The following is an 18520-nucleotide window of genomic DNA, read 5'->3' as shown; positions in this document are numbered from 1 at the left end:
ATTCTCATTTCTATTCTGTTGATTTATATGTCAATCATCTTGCAAGTACTACACTGTATTTGATTACAAGGCTGTTTGTAGTAAGTTCTGAAAGATGGAAATATGAGTTATAAATTCTGGATTTTTTGTGGGTTTGTTTGGTTGGTTGGTTTTGAGACAGAGTCTCGCTCTGTATCTCAGGCTAGAGTGCAGTGGTGTGATCAAAGCTCACTGTAACCTCCGCCTCCTGGGCTCAAGCTATCCTCCAACCTCAGCCTCCCAGGTAGCTGGGACTAGACGCACATGCTACCACCATCAGCTAAAAAAACTTTTTTGGGCCGGACGCGATGGCTCAAGCCTGTAATCCCAGCACTTTGGGAGGCCGAGACGGGCGGATCACGAGGTCAGGAGATCGAGACCATCCTGGCTAACACAGTGAAACCCCGTCTCTACTAAAAATACAAAAAACTAGCCGGGCGAGGTGGCGGGCACCTGTAGTCCCAGCTACTCTGGAGGCTGAGGCAGGAGAATGGCATAAACCCAGGAGGCGGAGCTTGCAGTGAGCTGAGATCCGTCCACTGCACTCCAGCCCAGGCGACACAGCAAGACTCCATCTCAAAAAAAAAAAAAAACAAAAAAAAACAAAAAAAAAAAAACTTTTTTGTAGAGATGGGGGTCTCACTATATTTCTCAGGCTGGTCTTGAACTCTTGGGCTCAAGTCATCCTCCTGCCTTGGCCTCCCAAAGTGCTGGGATGACAGGTCTGAGCCAACGTGACTGGAGTGTTTTTTGTTTGTTTGTTTTCGTGTGTGTGTGTGTGTGTGTGTGTGTGTTTAGATTACTTTGACTATTCTGGGTCTCTTAAGTTTCCATATTTTCCAAATTTTAGGATCAGCTTGTCAATTTTTGAGAAAAATACAGCTTAGACTTTGGCAGGAATTGTGTTGCATCTGTAGACTAATTTGGGAATTATATGATTTGGCTGTGTCCCCACCCAAATTGCATCTTGAATTGTAGCTCCCATAATTCCCACATGTTGTGGGAGGGACCCAGTGGGAGGAAATTGAATCATGGGGGTGGGTCTTTCCCATGTGGTTCCCGTGACAGTGAATAAGTCTCAGGAGGGCTGATGGTTTTATAAAGGGTAGTTCCCCTGCAATAGCTCTCTCTTGCCTGCTGCCGTGTAAGATGTCCCTTTGCTCTTCCTTCATCTTCTGCCATGATTGTGAGGCCTCTCCAGCCATATGGAACTATGAGTTCATTAAAGCTCTTTCATTTATAAACTACCTGGTCTTGGATATGTCTTCATTAGCAGTGTGAGAACAGACCGATACAGGGAAGTAGTGCCATCTTAAGGTTTTCAATTCACAAATTCACAAATACAAGAAACTTTCCATTTATTTGGATTTTTCTTAATTTCTTTTCTCAATGGTTTGTTTCACAATACAAGTTCTGTACTTCTTCTGTTAAATTTGCCCACCTGGACCCACTAACATCAGTGTCGGCACACGCCACCCCAGGGCCCAAGGACAGACATACTCAGCCCACCACTGCCACCATCGGGGCCCAAAGATGGGCCCATGTGGCATCCTTGTCCCCAGAAAACCTCATTACGGCCTCCACTAATAACAGTACCCTAAGCCACCAAGGAAATCACAGATACCACTGATGCTGTTTACAGCCAAAGAAATCATACAGTGACTACACTACCACATGCACCCAGAATCAAAGCCAAACGGCCCTACCCAACCAACAACATGGATACATCTTCCGGAAAAAGTCTTCCCCTATGAAAGCAAATTCTAAAATTGGAAGAAGCAGATATTACCCTAGATGTTCAGATATCAATGTAAGAACACAGGAAACAGGAAAAAGCAAGGGAATATGATACCTCCAAGGGAATACAGTAATTCTGCAGCAACAGATCCCATCCAAAAGAAATTCACAACATTCCAGAAAAATAATTAAAAATTTTGATACTAAAAATAGTGAGACACAAGAGTGATCTGAAAATCAACACAAAAAAATCAGAAAGACAATTAAGGATATAAATGAGAAATTTACCAAAAAGATAGGTATCATAAAAAAGAATCAGACACATTCTGGAATGAAGAATTCACTGGATGAAATGCAAAATGCATTCAAAAGCTTCAACAGACTAGATCAAGCAGAAGAATCTCAAAGCATGAAGAGAGGTCTTTCGAAAAAATGCAGTCGGACAAAAAAAAATTTTATGGAATTTTAAAACATAAAGAAAGCTTTCATGGTATGTGGGATACAATAAAGTAACCAAATATCAAGATTATCAGTATCCCAAAAGGCAAAGAAATAATGAAAGGACTTGAAACTCTATTTAATGAAATAATAACTGAAAATTCCCAAGTCTAGTGAGAAATACATCCAGATACAGAAGGTCCAGAAATCCTCAACCATATTCAATACAAAACAGTATCTCTTCCATGATACATTACAGTCAAGCTATCTAAAGTCAGAGTTTTAAAAACTGTAAAAGCGTCAAGTCATCTATAAAGGAAGTCCCATCAGACTAACAGCAGACATCTTAGCAGAAACCTCACACGCCAGGAGAGAATGGAATCATATTTTCAAATGGCTGAAAGAAAAAAACTGCCCCTCAATAGCACTATACCCAGTAATACTATCCTTCATTAATGAAGGAGAAATAAAGTCTTTCCCAGACAAGCAAATGCAGAATTTGACCAGTGGAATGTATTACCACTACATCCACCCTATAAGAAATGTTCAAGGGAGTCCTAAACCTGGAAGCAAAACGACAACATATACCATCATGAAAACACGTGAAAGTATAAAACATACTGGTAAGGCAAACACACAAATGAGGAACAGAAAAGACTCAAACGTTGCCACTGCAGGAAAACACCAACCACAAGGATAAACACTATAAAATAGGAGGGAACAAAGAACACATAAAACAATCAGAAAGCAACTAATGATATGACAGGAACAAAACCTTATATGTCAATAATAACCCTGAATGTAAACGGATTAAATGCTCCACTTAAAAGATGGAGGCTGGCTGACTGAATAAAAACCATGACCCAACTATATGCTGTCTGCAAGAAACACACTTTACCCTTAAAGACATATATAGACCGGGTGTAAAGGGATGGAAAAAATTGTTCCATCCAAATGGAAACCAAAAACAAGCAGGAGTAGCTTTACTGTTGTCACATAAAACAGCTTTAAGTCAAAAACAGTAAAAAAAACATTTTTATTGAGTGGCTGGCAAGATGGCTGAACAGGAACAGCTCTGGTCTGCGGCTCCCAGCAAGATCAACACAGAAGGTGGGTGATTTCTGCATTTCCAACTGCATTTCCAGCTCATCTTACTGGGACTGGTTAGACAATGAGTGCAGCCCATGAAGGGCGAGCTGAAGCAGGGCTGGGCATTGCCTCAGCCAGGCAGCACAAGGGGTCGGGAAACTCCCTCCCCTAGCCAAGGGAAGCCATGAGACACTGTGCCTTGAGGGACAGTGCATTCCAGTCCAGATATTATGCTTTTCCCATGGTCTTCGCAACCCAACAGACCAGGAGATTCCCTTGGATGACTACACCACCAGGGACCTGGGTTTTAAGCACGAAACTGGGCAGCCATTTGAGCAGACACCAAGCTAGCTGCAGGAGTTTTTTTTCATACCCCAGTGGTGCGTGGAACGCCAGCAAGACAGAACCGTTCGCTCCCCTGGAAATGGGGCTGAAGCCAGGAAGCCAAGTGGTCTAGCTCAGTGGATCCCACCCCCATGGAGCCCAGCAAGCTAAGATCCACTGGCTTGAAATTCTCACTGCCAGCACAGCAGTCTGAAGTCGACCTGGGGGGAAGGGGCGTCCACCATTACTGAGGCTTGAGTAGGTGGTTTTTCCCTCAGAGTATAAACAAAGCCATGGCATCTTGGCAAAGCCGCTGTCACCAGACTGCCTCTCTAGATTCCTCCTCTCTGAGCAGGGCATCTCTGAAAGAAAGGCAGCAGCCCCAGTCACAGTCAGGGGCTTATAGATAAAATTCCTATCTCCCTGGGACAGAGCACCTAGGGGAAGGGGCGGCTGTGGGTGCAGCTTCAGCAGACATAAGTGTTCCTGCCTTCTAGCTCTGAAGAGAGCAGCAGATGTCCTAGCACAGCGCTCCAGCTCTGTTAAGGGACAGACTGCCTCCTCAAGTAGGTCCCTGATCCCCGTGCCTCCTGACTGATAGACACCTCCCAGCAGGGGTCGACAGACACCTCACACAGGAGAGCTCCAGCTGGCATCTGGGACAAAGCTTTCAGAGGAAGGAACAGGCAGCAATCTTTGCTGTTCTGCAGCCTCTGCTAGTGATACCCAGGCAAAAAGGGTCTGCAGCGGACCTCCAGCAAACTCCAGCAGACCTGCAGCAGAGGGGCCTGACTGTTAAAAGGAAAAGTAACTAACAGAAAGGAACAGCATCAACATCAACAAAAAGGACGTCCACACACAAACTGCATCCGAAGATCACCAACATCAAAGACAAAAGGTAGATAAACCCACAAAGATGAGGAAAAACCAGTGCAAAAAGGCTAAAAATTCCAAAAACCAGAAGGCCTCTTCTCCTCCAAGAGATCACAACTCTTTGCCAGCAAAGGAACAAAACTGACGGAGAATGAGTTTGACAAATTGACAGAAGTAGGTTTCAGAAAGTGTGTAATAATAAACTCCTCCAAGATAAAGGAGCATGTTCTAACACAACGCAAGGAAGCTAAGAACCTTGAAAAAAGGTTAGAGGAATTGCTAACTAGAATAATCAGTTTAGAAAAGAACATAAATGACCAGATGGAACTGAAAAACACAGCAGGAGAATTTCGTGAAGCAGACACAAGTACCAATAGCCAAATCAATCAAGTGGAAGAAAGGACATCAGAGACTGAAGATCAACTTAATGAAATAAAGAGTGAAGATAAGATTAGAGAAAAAAATGAAAAGGAACAAACAAAGCTTCCAAGAAATATGGGACTATGTGAAAAGACCAAACCTATGTTTGATTGGTGTACCTGAAAGTGACAGGGAGAATGGAACCAAGTTGGAAAACAGTCTTCAGGATATTATCCAGGAGAACTTCCCCAAACTAGCAAGACAGGTCAACATTCAAATTCAGGAAATACAGAGAACACCACAAAGATACTCCTCGAGAAGAGCAACCCCAAGACACATAATCGTCAGATTCACCAAGGTTGAAATGAAGGAAAAAATGTTAAGGACAGCCAGAGAGAAAGGTCGGGTTACCCACAAAGGGAAGCCCATCAGATCTCTCTGCAGAAACTCTACAAGCCAGAAGAGAGTGGGGGCCAATATTCAAAATTCTTAAAGTATTTTCAACCCGAATTTCATATCCAGCCAAACTAATCTTCATAAGTGAAGGAGAAATAAAATCCTTTACAGACAAGCAAATGCTAAGAGATTTTGTCACCACCAGGCCTGCCTTACAAGAGCTCCTGAAGGAAGCACTAAATATGGAAAGGAAAAACCAGTACCAGCCACTGCAAAAACATAATCAAATTGTAAAGACCATCGACACTTTGAAGCAAGTGCATCAATTAATGGGCAAAATAACCAGCTAGCATCATAATGACAGGATCAAATTCACACATAACAATATTAACTTTAAATGTAAACGGGCTAAATGCCCCAAGTAAAAGACACAGACTGGCAAATTGGATAGAGTCAAGAGCCAACAGCGTGCTGTATTCAGGAGACCCATCTCACGTGCAAAGACACACATAGACTCAAAATAAAGGGATGGAGGAATATTTACCAAGCAAATGGAAAGCAAAAAAAAAGCACGGGTTGCAATCCTAGTCTCTGATAAAACAGACTTCAAACAAACAAAGATCAAAAAAGACAAAGAATGGCATTACATAATGGTAAAGGGATTAATGCCACAAGAAGAGCTAACTATCCTAAATATATATGCACCCAATACAGGAGCACACAGATTCATAAAGAAAGTTCTTAGAGACACCCATACAATAATAGTGGGAGATTTTAACAACCCATTGTCAATATTAGACAGATCAATGAGACAGAAAATTAACAAGGATATTCAGGACTTGAACTCAGCTCTGGACCAAGCAGACCTAACAGACATGTACAGAACTCTACATGCCAAATCAACAGAATATACATTCTTCTCAGCACCACATCGCAATTATTCCAAAATTGACCACATAATTGGAAGCAAAACACTCCTTAGCAAATGCAAAAGAACGGAAATCATAACAGTCTCTCAGACCACAGTGCAATCAAATTAGAATTCAGGATTAAGAAACTCAGTCAAAACCGCACAACTACATGTAAACTGAATAACCTGCTCCTGAATGACTACTGGGTAATTAACAAAATTATGGCACAAATAAACAAGTTCTTTGAAACCAATGGGAACAAAGACACAATGTACCAGAATCTCTGTGATACAGCTAAAGCAGTGTTTAGAGGGAAATTTATAGCACTAAATGCCCACAGGAGAAAGCGGGAAAGATCTAAAATCGACACCCTAACATCACAATTAAAAGAACTAGAGAAGCAAGAGCAAACAAATTCCAAAGCTAGCAGAACACAAGAAATAACTAAGATCACAGCAGAACTGAAGGAGACAGAGACACAAAAAACCCTTAGGTCCTTACAAAAATTTCTACCATTGGCCCACTGTAACAATTCAATATATAGGATCATATATAATTGCTTTCTAGTTTATTAGTAGTAAACATGAAACATCAGGCAAAACTTTTCAAAAAGTGCATGCATAGTGCTCATTTTTCCATCACTAGGAAGGCCAAATTTCTAACTAATTTTCTTACACATCAGGACTACTCTGACACTCCTCTTTCAATTCATTCTTTCAGGTGAATCATACTCAACATGAATTTAGTTTTTCACCATCTTTAAGATATTAACTGTGTTAAATATTTTCATTCATCATAAACTTCTTTTCTCCTGAGCGGATGGACTACAGGTGCGCATCACTGTACCTGGCCAAAAACTATCTTGACCAGTTTTGTGTTATACTGAGCAAGAGAGAAATGGAAAACATACTGGGAATCCAGAAGAGAACCATGAAATAATTACAAATAAAAATCAGTTTATTTGGTACTTTTGGGTTTATCACCACAATAAGCTGAATAATATTTCCACTTTGTGTCTAGCAGTTTTTATACTTTTTAATTAATTCTGTCATTATTCAGACAGCTGTATTCAGAAATCAGAATAAGACCTAAAACACATAAAATACTTCACCTCTCCTACTATTAATACTTCACTTAACTTTTATTTCTACCATGCATTCATTTCCCAGAATTTTCATCCCTCATATTTTATTTTTATTTTTATTTTTTGAGAGACAGTCTTATTCTGTCACTCACGCTAGAGTGTAGCGGCACAATCTCAGTTCACTGCAACCTCCACTTCCTGTGTTCAAGTGATTCTGCTGCCTCAGCCTCCCACGTAGTTGGGATTACAGGCGCGCACTACCACACTTGGCTAATTTTTGTATTTTTAGTAGAGATGGGGTTTCACTATGTTGGCCAGGCTAGTCTCGAACTCTTGACCTCAGGTGATCCATCCACCTCGGCATCCCAAAGTGCTGGGATTACAGGCGTGAGCCACTGCACCCAGCCACAACCCTGATTTGAATTGTTTCGTATATGTTTTACTTGTGGTAAAATACATATAAAATTTACCATCGTCACCATTTTTAAGTGTACAGTTCAGTGGTATTAAATACATTTGCATTTTCCTACTACCATCACCACCATCTACCTCCAGAAAACCTTTCATATTAAAAAGTGAAACTTCGTATTCTTTAAACAATAACTCCTCATTCCCCTTCCTCTCAGTCCCTGGCAACCACCATTCTAGTTTCTGTCTCTATCAGTCTGACTACTCCAGGTACCTCATATAAGTGGAATTGTACAGTATTTGTCCTTTTGTGCCTGGCTTATTTAACCTAGCATAATGTCCTTAAGATTCATGTGTGTTATATAGCACATGTCAGAATTTCCAACTTTCTAAGGTTAGTATATAATTCTACTTTTAAGTTTTTAAGGAACCATCATACTGTTTTTTCCAAAGTAACCACATCAGTTTATATTCCTACCAACTGTGCACAAGGGTTCCAGCTTCTCCACACCCTCACCAGTACTTATTTTCTGTTTATTTGATAGTAGCCATTCTAATGGGTGGGAGGTAGTAGGTTTGATTTGGATTTCTCTAATGATTAGTGATATTGAGCATCTTGTCATGTGCTTATTGGCCATGCGTATATCTTCTTTGGAGAAGTGTCTATGAAAGTCCTTTGCCCATTTTTAATTGTGTTTTTTGTGATTGAGTTGAAAAAATTCTTTATATATTCCAGATATTAAACTCTTATCAGGGGTGGGCATGGTGACTCACACCCATAATCCCAGCACTTCGGGAGGCTGAAGTGGGCAGATCACCTGAGGTCAGGAGTTCGAGACCAGCCTGGCCGAAACCAATATGGTGAAACACCATCTCTACTAAAAATACAAAAAAAATTAGCCGAGTGTGGTGGCATGTGCCTGTAATCCCAGCTACTCGGGAGGCTGAGGCAGAAGAATCACTTGAACTTGGGAAGCAGAGGCTACAGTGAGCCAAGATTGTGCCACTGTACTCCAGCCTGGGCGACAGAGCGAGACTCTGCCTCAAAACAACAACAACAACCACCTCTTATCAGCTATGTGACTTGTAAATATTTTCTCCCATTCTGTGGGTTGCCTTCTCACTCTGTTGATTGTCTGTACTCTGACAGAGTGGTTACTTTGGAAAAAACAGAGTAAGAAGGCAACCCACAGAATGGGAGAAAATATTTGCATCTTACTCTGTTGATTGTCAGAGTACAGACAATCAATCGTGTAAGAAGGCAACTCACAGAATGGGAGAAAATATTTGCATGAAACATTTATATAGTATTTATAATGAAAAATTTTAAAGGAGGGATGAAAATTCTGGGAAGATATTCTCCTTTCATGTACAGTAGTGTTTAACTCTCACGTAGTCCAATTTACCTTTTGTTGCCTGTGCTTTTGGTGTCATGTCTAAGAAACCATTGTCAAATCCAATACCATGAAGCTTTTCCCCTATGTTTTCTTCTGGTGTTTTTTTTGTTTGTTTGTTTTTTTTTGAGACAGGGTCTCACTCTGTCGCCTAGAATGGAGTGCAGTGGCGCGATCTCAGCTCACTGCAACCTCTGCCTGCTGAGTTCAAGAGATTCTCCTGCTTCAGCATCCTGAGTAGCTGGGATTACAGGTGTGTGCCACACCACCAAGCCCAGCTAATGTTTGTATTTTTACTAGAGATGGGGTTTCACCATATTGCTCAGGCTGGTCTTGAACTCCTGAGCTCAAGTGATCCACCCGCCTTGGCCTCCCAAAGTGCTGAGATTACAGGCGTGAGCCACTGTGCCCAGCCTTCCCCTGTGTTTTCTTCTAAGAATTTTATAGCATTAGCTCTTACATTTAGGTCTTTGATCCATTTTGAGTTAGTTTTGTATATAGCGTAAGAAAAGGGCCCAAATCCATTCATGTTGAAAATGCTGTCTTTTCTCCACTGAATATTTTAGAAACTCTGGTCAAATGACATACAAGGGTTTATTTATGGGCTCTCTATCCTAGTCCATTGGTCTATATATAAGTCTATATATGTGCAGTACCACACTGTTTTGAAAACTGTGGTTTTGTAATAAGTTTTGAGATGAGGAGGTATAAGGCTTTCAACTTTCTCCTTCTATTTCAGGGTTGTTTTGACTATTTGGGACCCCCTTGAAATTGCATGAATTTTAGAATAAATTTATCTATGTCTGCAACAAAATGTATTTGGGGATTTTGATAGGGATGGCATTGTATCTGTAGATCACTTCAGGTAGTACTGACATTTCCTTCTTTCGTTTTTCTTTTTCCCCAGAGATGGAGTCTCGCTGTGTTACCCAGGCTGGGCACAAACTCCTGGGCTCAAGTGAACCTACTGTCTCTGCCTCCCAAGTAGCTGAGAGGTACTGATATTTTAACCATATTAAGTCTTCCAGTCCCTGACACAAGATATCCCATATCCCTCCATATATTTGTGTCTTCTTTAAGTTCTTTCAGCAACCTTTTGTAGTTTTCAGTGTATAAGCCTTTCGCCTCCTTGGTTAAATATATTCCCAAGTATTTTAGTCTTTTTGATTCTATTGCAAATGAAACTGTTTTGCCTAAAATTTACATAAACGGTGCCATTAAGTACGTATATTGTTGCAACTTTCCTTTTTACCATGATTGTGGTATATACATATGTAACCAAAATTCTTAACAACACGTACAGGAGGGACACACAGCATCTTCAGGTTAGCTGCCACTGCTTGGGAGAAAGTAGAACAGGATGATGTAAAAACAGGACTTAGCTTAATCTATACATTTTTCTTTTTAAATAGGAGATCCGTAAGGAAAATGTGCAGCATTTGCTGTACCTTCCTTATTAGAAATATCTTATAATTTAAACTTGTAAAAATTAAACAGAAGAACTCTAGAAATGTGGGGCACCTAAAGCTTCACTGTGCTAAGTAGTGCCTGCACTATCTCCAGAGTCATTAACCCAGACCTAGCTTGTCACCTGTAGGCTAATTTTTTTCTTGATGTGACAGTGGGTGATCTGGGAAACTAAGTTAACAATCACAGCTCTCCCGTCTATGACCCTAAAAGCAGACAATAGTGCCATACTATTGAAATCTTTCTACCAATGAGCCTTTACTTACACCACGCTGTTCAACCTGCCTCCTTTCATAATACTGATATCAAATGAAAGTAGCTCAATTCAAATATGCCTAGGAAAAAGGGCTATGCTATCATGTGCATATGCTATTCATTGGGCTATTGATGCTCTGACAGTAGCTAAGCCAATAAATATAGGAAATCATTTCTGATACTATATACTAAAGTAGATATTTTCCAGGGAAATTTTTAATGTACTGATTTTGATGTGTTTTAAAAACAGCCCTGTTTTCCTCATAAGCTAAAAAGTGAAGCTGGAGATAATTCTACAGAAAAAAATTAAAGCTACCACATATGCAGTCAGGCCAGAGGTCTCTAGTTTTCAGCATGGAATCTAAAACAAGCATAAAGAAGCAACAGCTCTCCTGTGATCACAGCACTTTAGGAGGCTGAGGCGGGAGGATCACTTTAGCTCAGGAGTTCAAGACCAGCCTGGCCAAAATGGTGAAACCCCATCTCTACTAAAACTACAAAAATTAGTTGGGTATGGTGGCATGCGCCTGCAGTCCCAGCTACTCGGGAGGCTGAGGCAGGAGAAATCGCTTGAACCTGGGAGGCAGAGGCTGCAGTGAGCCGAGATCATGCCACTGCACTCCAGCCTGGGTGACAGAGCAAGACTCCAACTCAAAAACAAAAAAAGTAACAGCTTTAAAAAGTCATCTAGACAGTTTTCTTTATTAAGGCAAGGCACTACTTAAAAGAACATTGTATCAGAATATCAGATTACAGTAAGGCTTCAGTGGTGACTCAATACAGAACTGAAAATTATGCTAAAGTCTACATTTTTGTAAAGGTAATCTTCCCCCAGGAAAAAAAAAATGGTACATTGTAATATTGATATTCTTTACTATTCACTTCCTATAATTTGCTACTCAACCTGATCTCTGGTTAAATGTCCACTTACAACGCTGTTTTTCTGAAATGACCACGTCAATAGGTGGAATGTAGAGAGTCACACAGGATCTCATGAGACAGCTGTTGAACTCCATCACAGCTTTCATTTTAAGAGAGCTGAGTGAAGTCTCTTTCAGTACTAACATTTTAGCAATTTGGGCTTATATAGTGAGTCACAACATTTAAAGAAAACCAAGGCGATTACCCTTAGTTCATGGACTGACATCATTGATTTGTGAGTCTGACACCATACAAGAACGTCAGCTTCCCCAGGGCAACAGCGTGGAACTGATCTGGCGCACAGTAGGCATGCAACAATAATTTGTGGAATAAATGAATTCTCATGAATCTTCGACTTGTGATATTTTCTCACTGAGATCAAGAAACCGCCACACCCCTCTCAAGCCATACCAGGTCTTATTTGTGTGAAATTATATTATTTTGATGTTCACATCCTATTCCAATATTCTGATAAAAATTCACTTGTTTCCCCAAAACAAAATGACATTTCAATGCCACTTAGCCATTAGAAGAGAAATGTAGATAAACAGAATATTCATTATACTAACTATATATTAATAGCAACCTCCTTGAGTTCAGGCTGAAAATACGAAGGCATACGACTTAAAATAGCAACTCTTAATGGTATTTTTTGGCACACTTGAATCACAGGTTTAAACATATCACTCATACTACAGTATAAACACTGAAATCTTAGTGTAATATTGTTCACTATAGACTAGAATTCCAACTATAGCAGTTCTGTCTTGGACACTATATCCAAGGGGTTTAAGTTCTTTAAAACAAAAAGAATGTCAATTAAAGAGGTAAATTTAGCTTCAAGAGCATCTCACAACATGAGATCTAAAGATAATGTTACGTGAGGCTTCAGATTATTTGTTTTAAAAGGATGGTTACCTGCCACCACTATCATACATTTGGAATTGTAATTCAAAATGCTCTTCTCTGTAACAAAGGCGAAAGTAATACTTCTCATAGCATAAAAGAAAAATGAATCAAATATCAGAAAGTGAGTTTAGGATGTGGCTAAATCTGGAAATGTATCTCCTAATTAGCATAAGAGAACAAAAAATTTCCATTTCCATTCAGCTTCCTAAAGAAGATGAAACAAGTACATAGAGGTGCTATAAATTCAAAAGATAAGAGTCACTGAACAGGTTAAAAATGGCTTTAAATATTCATAGATAATATCAAGATTACCAAGAAAATAAAGAAAGAAAACTCACCAAGAACGTTGACCCACTGTTTGATGCTACTACAGTATGAACTTTATCATGCAATTTTATTGAGAGCTCCCAGTTGGCTATGTCTGGTTTAATAATAGGCATTCTAAAGTAGAATGAAAAGAAAAAGAGTTAATAATGATATATTATTATTTCTCAATAAACTAATTTCCCTTTTATATAAAGTGTGCAGGGTAAAACTGCCATAGAATGTATTTGAGAACATTTTAAACACCTATTCTAAGAATCATCATCTATTCTGTGAATTTGAATTGCTTAATTGTTACAGTCATTCACAAATTCGTCTGCCTGAAGCAGTATTAGTTTTTTTCAATATTTGGTTACTATTCAAAATAGTTTTTTTAAAAAAATTACAATGAAATGAATAAGTATGCCATGCCTTAAGCTTCAGAGACATAAAATGAATTACTGAGTCAGCATGATCGGGCCTAGAAAATCATTTTGTTCTTTATAGGTGATGAGACTAAAAATGTATTAAACAATGAACCTCTCTCTACATTATTCTACTTATAAGATAATATAGAATGTTTCTTCATGATGTCAATTAGAAGAATAATACCTTAGTACATTAGCTAGGATATAATTTTTTTTAATTATTATTATTTTTTTGAGACAGAATCTCACACTGTCGCCCGGGTTGGAGTGCAACGGCGCAACCTCGGCTCACTGCAATCTCTGCCTCCCGGGTTCAAGTGATTCTTCTGCCTCAGCCTTCCAAGTGGCTGCAATTACAGGCGCCCGCCACCACGCCTGGCTAATTTTTTGTATTTTTAGTAGAGATGGGGTTTCACTATTTTGGCCAGGCTGGTCTTGAACTCCTGACCTCATGATCTGCCCGCCTCAGCTTCCCAAAGTGCTGGGGTTACAGGCGTGAGCCATCACGCCCAGCCAATATAATTATAGTTTGCAAAAACAAAACAAAACAAACAAAACAAAAAAAACTATACTTATTTTATAATGTTATTACTAAAAATTCATGAAATTTAAAAAATGAATTTAAACATTACTCAGATACCCACTTATTATGTTATTATAAAATAGGACAACATCAAAATTTTGCTAAAATAAAGCACAGCCACACACACACACACACACACACAAAACCCTATATGACTTATGAGTTCAACAAACACTAAGTACTTGGCTCTAAGTTTTGGGGCACCACAGAGAAATAAAACACAGTTCTCATCTTGGAAACTTACACGCTATTTCTTTTCTAGCCCTGGTTTTCCCCATCACCTAAAACTCCCAAAAAGGACTCCATATCTATGAACAATGTTAGTCTTATCATACGGGTCTTTTCCTGCATATGATCAGAATTACATGGTTCAGAAACTCTGTATCAAGCAGCCAAAGACAAAAATATTTTTAGAATATAAATGTTGCCCACGACTTTTTAAAGTAACAAAATTTAATGATTTCAGAATTAACCTAATTTCAGTATTGCATATTTATACTTGTGAAGTCATATTTACTCAGCACGAAACATCAGCGTTTTGTAGTATCTGGGTGTCAGCTTAAACCACAGTTCTGAAAAAATGCTCCAAGTTATGTTTTCATTTAAACCCACCAAATTTCAAAAGAAGTCTCTAGGTATTCAGCATTAAAAAAAGGCAGAGCCACAAAAACTATAGTTCTAATCACATCACCTCTAGAGTCAATACCTGATGATTAATATTGTTCATTTAAATACATATTTGTATTTGATCTACTACTTCTTGATCTGCATCATTCTGAAGATAAGGATATGTTTTAAATACCATAGAAGTAAAAATAAAAGTAAAAAAACGCATTAACAACAATGCACACTGTACAACACAGGACTTGAAGATTCTTTCTGGCAGTGTGAAGAGAACTGTTTGAGGGGACAGAGCCTCACACAAGAGAATATGAATGAATGGGGGTGTGGGGGAGTTGAGGGAGACAACACACAGTGCGGAGGGGAGGAGGACAGGGAAAGAAAAGGAGGTCTGGACAGAAAGGAAGAAGGGAAGAGAGGGCTTCTGTGCTGGCATTGCCTCTTTTTTTTCTTAGCACCTTTATTCTACAGGGCATTTATTTGTTTATATGTTTGTCTCCCAGTGTCCTGGGGGTTCCTAAAATACCAAAATCATTCCTTATTTTTGTATCTCCAGCTCCTAGCACAGGATGGAGACAAAGAGATGAGGGATAAGTAGAAAAGAATGTGAGGCGTGTCTACTATGCACCAAGCATGTGCAGAAGGGGAGGCTGACTTGCCCAGGGGACAGAGCACAGGCGTGACAGGAGCAGCGTGTACCCCAAGCTCCTGGATACTCCCTGGGTGTCCCTGGACTATACCTATCATCTCGTTTAGACTTCATTTTGCTCAGTTCGAATGGGGTCAATACTTCAGTCTCACAGGGGTACTGTGATTGCAGAAACAGCCTCACATCTAGACGACCGTGCAACTTGACTTTCTTAAATCTGTGCTTTCCTCAAGAATTATGTTACTACCTCGCTCATGATCATTGAATGGTTTTCTACCCCACACCAAGTTAAATCTTTATTAACCTAACTACCATTCAATGTCCTTAAAAGTAAGAACCCACCTTTTGCATTCAATTTGATTGCTGCTTATTCTCTGATTTGTCTATCTGGTTAGGCTAGACTCTTAAGCCAAGCTACCAAGAGGTAGAGAGCAGACAGTGGTTTTTGATTTCAGGCCCTGATGACTCATAGAAGCTGGTACTAAACCCAGAGCAAACTGTCTGTCTCAGTTTCCTTGTGTATAAAAGATTATAACAACATCTGCATTGACAGGGATGTGTTGATTAAATTAGGTGTATACATGCTAGCTCTTATTATGAGTAGTTGTCCCAGTTCTCGGCCTATATTCTTACTTCCCCTATAACTGAAACCTCTTTCTTTATAGAAATTTTGGATCCTCATCTCATCTCTCTGTTTCTCACACTAACAGATCCTTCAAGGAAAATATTGCCTCCCTCACCAATTGTTCGTTAATTTTAGCATAAACTCAAGAGATCTTTCTTCCATTTAATCTATGTCATATGCTGTAATAATTTTCAAACTGTAGCAGCCTGATGGAGTAGGGATTGAGAATCCCTTCTGTTATGTAACGAGTCTCTGCTTCCAGAGGCATTGGAACATTGTTAATCCTGACATCCTGTTCCAACCCAGAACCCATTTTCCCACAGAAAGGGACCTTATAGATGGTGATGACATATAGTTGCCACTCTCCAAAACCTAAGTACTATTTATTTTTCCATTGTTTTATTTTGATTCACATCTGTTTCATATATATTATAATTTGTCCCAGGAGGGACCTTATAGAAGGAGTACAGGTTTTGAGTTAAAACATCCAGGTCTAAATCTCAACCTGTTCTTCTATTAGCAATGTACCTGAGAACTTAATCTGTTTGAACCAACATTTCTACACCTGTAAAAGTGGATCAGAGCTAGGCAAGTGATAGGAAGCTACTGCTTCTTCTGCACACTTAACTCCCGCAATGGCACTTTTCTAACAATTTTTTCTTTTCCTTTTAAGAAACAGGATCTCACTCTGTCACAATGGCTGAAGTGCAGTGGCCCTATCACAGCTCACTGCAGTCTCGAACTCCTGGCCTCAAATGATCCTTCTGCGTCAGCCTCCTGAGTGGCTGGGATTACAGGTGTGTGCCACTACCCGGTCTGGCTTTTTTTTTTTTAAGAGATGGGGCGGGTCTCGCTATGACGCCCAGACTGGTCTTGAACTCCTGGCCTCAGGGGATCCTCCTGCTTTGTCCTCCCAAAGTACTGGGATTACAGGTGTGAGCGACAGTACCCAGCCTTTTTCTAACAATTTGTCTTAGGGTGATATGTTAACTGGATATAGGAAAAAGGCTTCAACGTGAAAGACCTCCAAATACCAAAAAAGAGTCAAAAGTGTGGAATCTCTTTGTAAGTTCACTCTTCTACAAACAAAATTTGCAAAGATTCCTTCTGGCTTGACAGAAGTTTGAAACTAGTTTTGTTTTGGTTTTAAATAAAATGGATGGGTTGGGCATATATGCCAGTTAATTGGCAGATATAAATATGCTCTGCAATAGAAATAAACTATAAATTAAAAAAAAATACAAACCTGGAAGAATACACACTCTATTTCTGCAAAATCACTGAAAACACATTTATAATACTTACTTTGAAACATTCTTATTAATTTAACCAGCACAGATTTATGATAGTAACAATTACCTATAATTATATTTTAAATGTTTAGAAAAGAATTATACAGATCCATTAAATTCAAAATAGTCTCAAAGATTTTCATGAACAACTCTCTGACAATAGGGAAAAGGTCTTAGAACTTCATTCAACTCCCCATAGTAATGATACAGTTTCCTTTAACAAAGTATATTTCTAGTGAAAGATGCTGTCATCTGACCAAAAATTTAATCTGTGCAACTTAGTCACCTGCAAAGCTGATACCAATTATTTCTTCAAAAAACAAAAACCAAAAACCCCAGTAAAAAAGAATTCACATAAACAGTGACTCACTAAGCAAATAAAATAATAGCTCTAACCCAGGTCTGTCCAGTTCATCATCAGCCAGCCAGGATGAATATGCTCAACAAAACTAAATTTTTTATATTTGATGGTGAAAAACTGTCAGCTGATTGTCACTATTAATACTAATACATTAACTTACTGGAATATTTTACTCAAAAGGGAGGTTTTGAGTAAATACTTTGCTATTACATGTCATTTTCTAAAAGAAGACTGTATAAACATAAAAACTCTCAGCATCTTCAGTTAGAAAGGATTATAAGCATTTTAAACCATAATTATCAGACACTCAAAAAAGCTGGGTTTTGATTGTGCCATCACCTTTTTAGAAGTAAAATACTGAGTTAAAAAAATGTTAATGGTCAAGGAATCATTAAGAAATGCTTCATCATAACTTTCACAGTGGGTGGGCTGTAAAATGATCGAGAATAATATGCTGCATTCCATGGCCACTGAGGTCAGTTTCTGCATACAAATCTTTGCAGGAAGAAAAAGGCCTTCAGAAAGTGGGCCATTCATCTGAACCAAGTTCAGAGAATTTCCAGCACAGTGAAAAGATATGTTATGCAAGCACATAGATGTATTCAGTGGGGGTAGACAGAACCAGCTACATGGAGACTACAAAGGAGCCCTCCCATGGCTCATGAATAAGTCGAGGAAATGATCAGAAAAAAAAAAGAGAGAGAGATGTTTAGACAGATGGCCCACTTAAAATGCCTGAGACAGGGCATAAGCAATTTTAATGAAACTTTAGATCTAGTATATGAATTGTTTCTTATTTCCCCAGGGCTGGGGAAGGGGAGGAACAACTCCCAGGGAAGATAAAAATTCAGCAATTCACTGGAAAACTCACTTTTAGCATGTTGAGACGGAGGAAGAGTTAAGTACAAGTTTTAGTAGTTTTTTACTAGTGCAATAAATTTTAAAAAAAAATTCTTCACAGAGCCATCAGTTATTAAAATGAATATAAAAAGCATGGAATGAACAGATTAAAGGAATTTTAAACAGAAGTCTACTGCCAAACCAAACAAAAATCTAAGCCTTATTATGTGAGAA

At 39.1% G+C, this 18520-nt stretch overlaps 1 protein-coding gene across 2 annotated transcripts in view; it reads right to left on the bottom strand.

Moving 5' to 3' along the window:
* PCCA (propionyl-CoA carboxylase subunit alpha) overlaps window positions 1-18520 on the bottom strand; it is a 436739-nt gene that overhangs the window by 148878 nt on the left and 269341 nt on the right. For both annotated transcript variants that reach the window (XM_001092670.5, XM_015121385.3), the window contains exon 19: window positions 12923-13025. In XM_001092670.5, the coding sequence (XP_001092670.3) occupies window positions 12923-13025 (103 nt within the window). The remainder of the gene's footprint in view (window positions 1-12922; window positions 13026-18520) is intronic.

This window comes from Macaca mulatta, chromosome 17, assembly GCF_049350105.2.
Source record: "Macaca mulatta isolate MMU2019108-1 chromosome 17, T2T-MMU8v2.0, whole genome shotgun sequence".
NCBI classification, from domain to species: domain Eukaryota; kingdom Metazoa; phylum Chordata; class Mammalia; order Primates; family Cercopithecidae; genus Macaca; species Macaca mulatta.
This window is presented reverse-complemented; position numbering and strand designations above follow the sequence as displayed.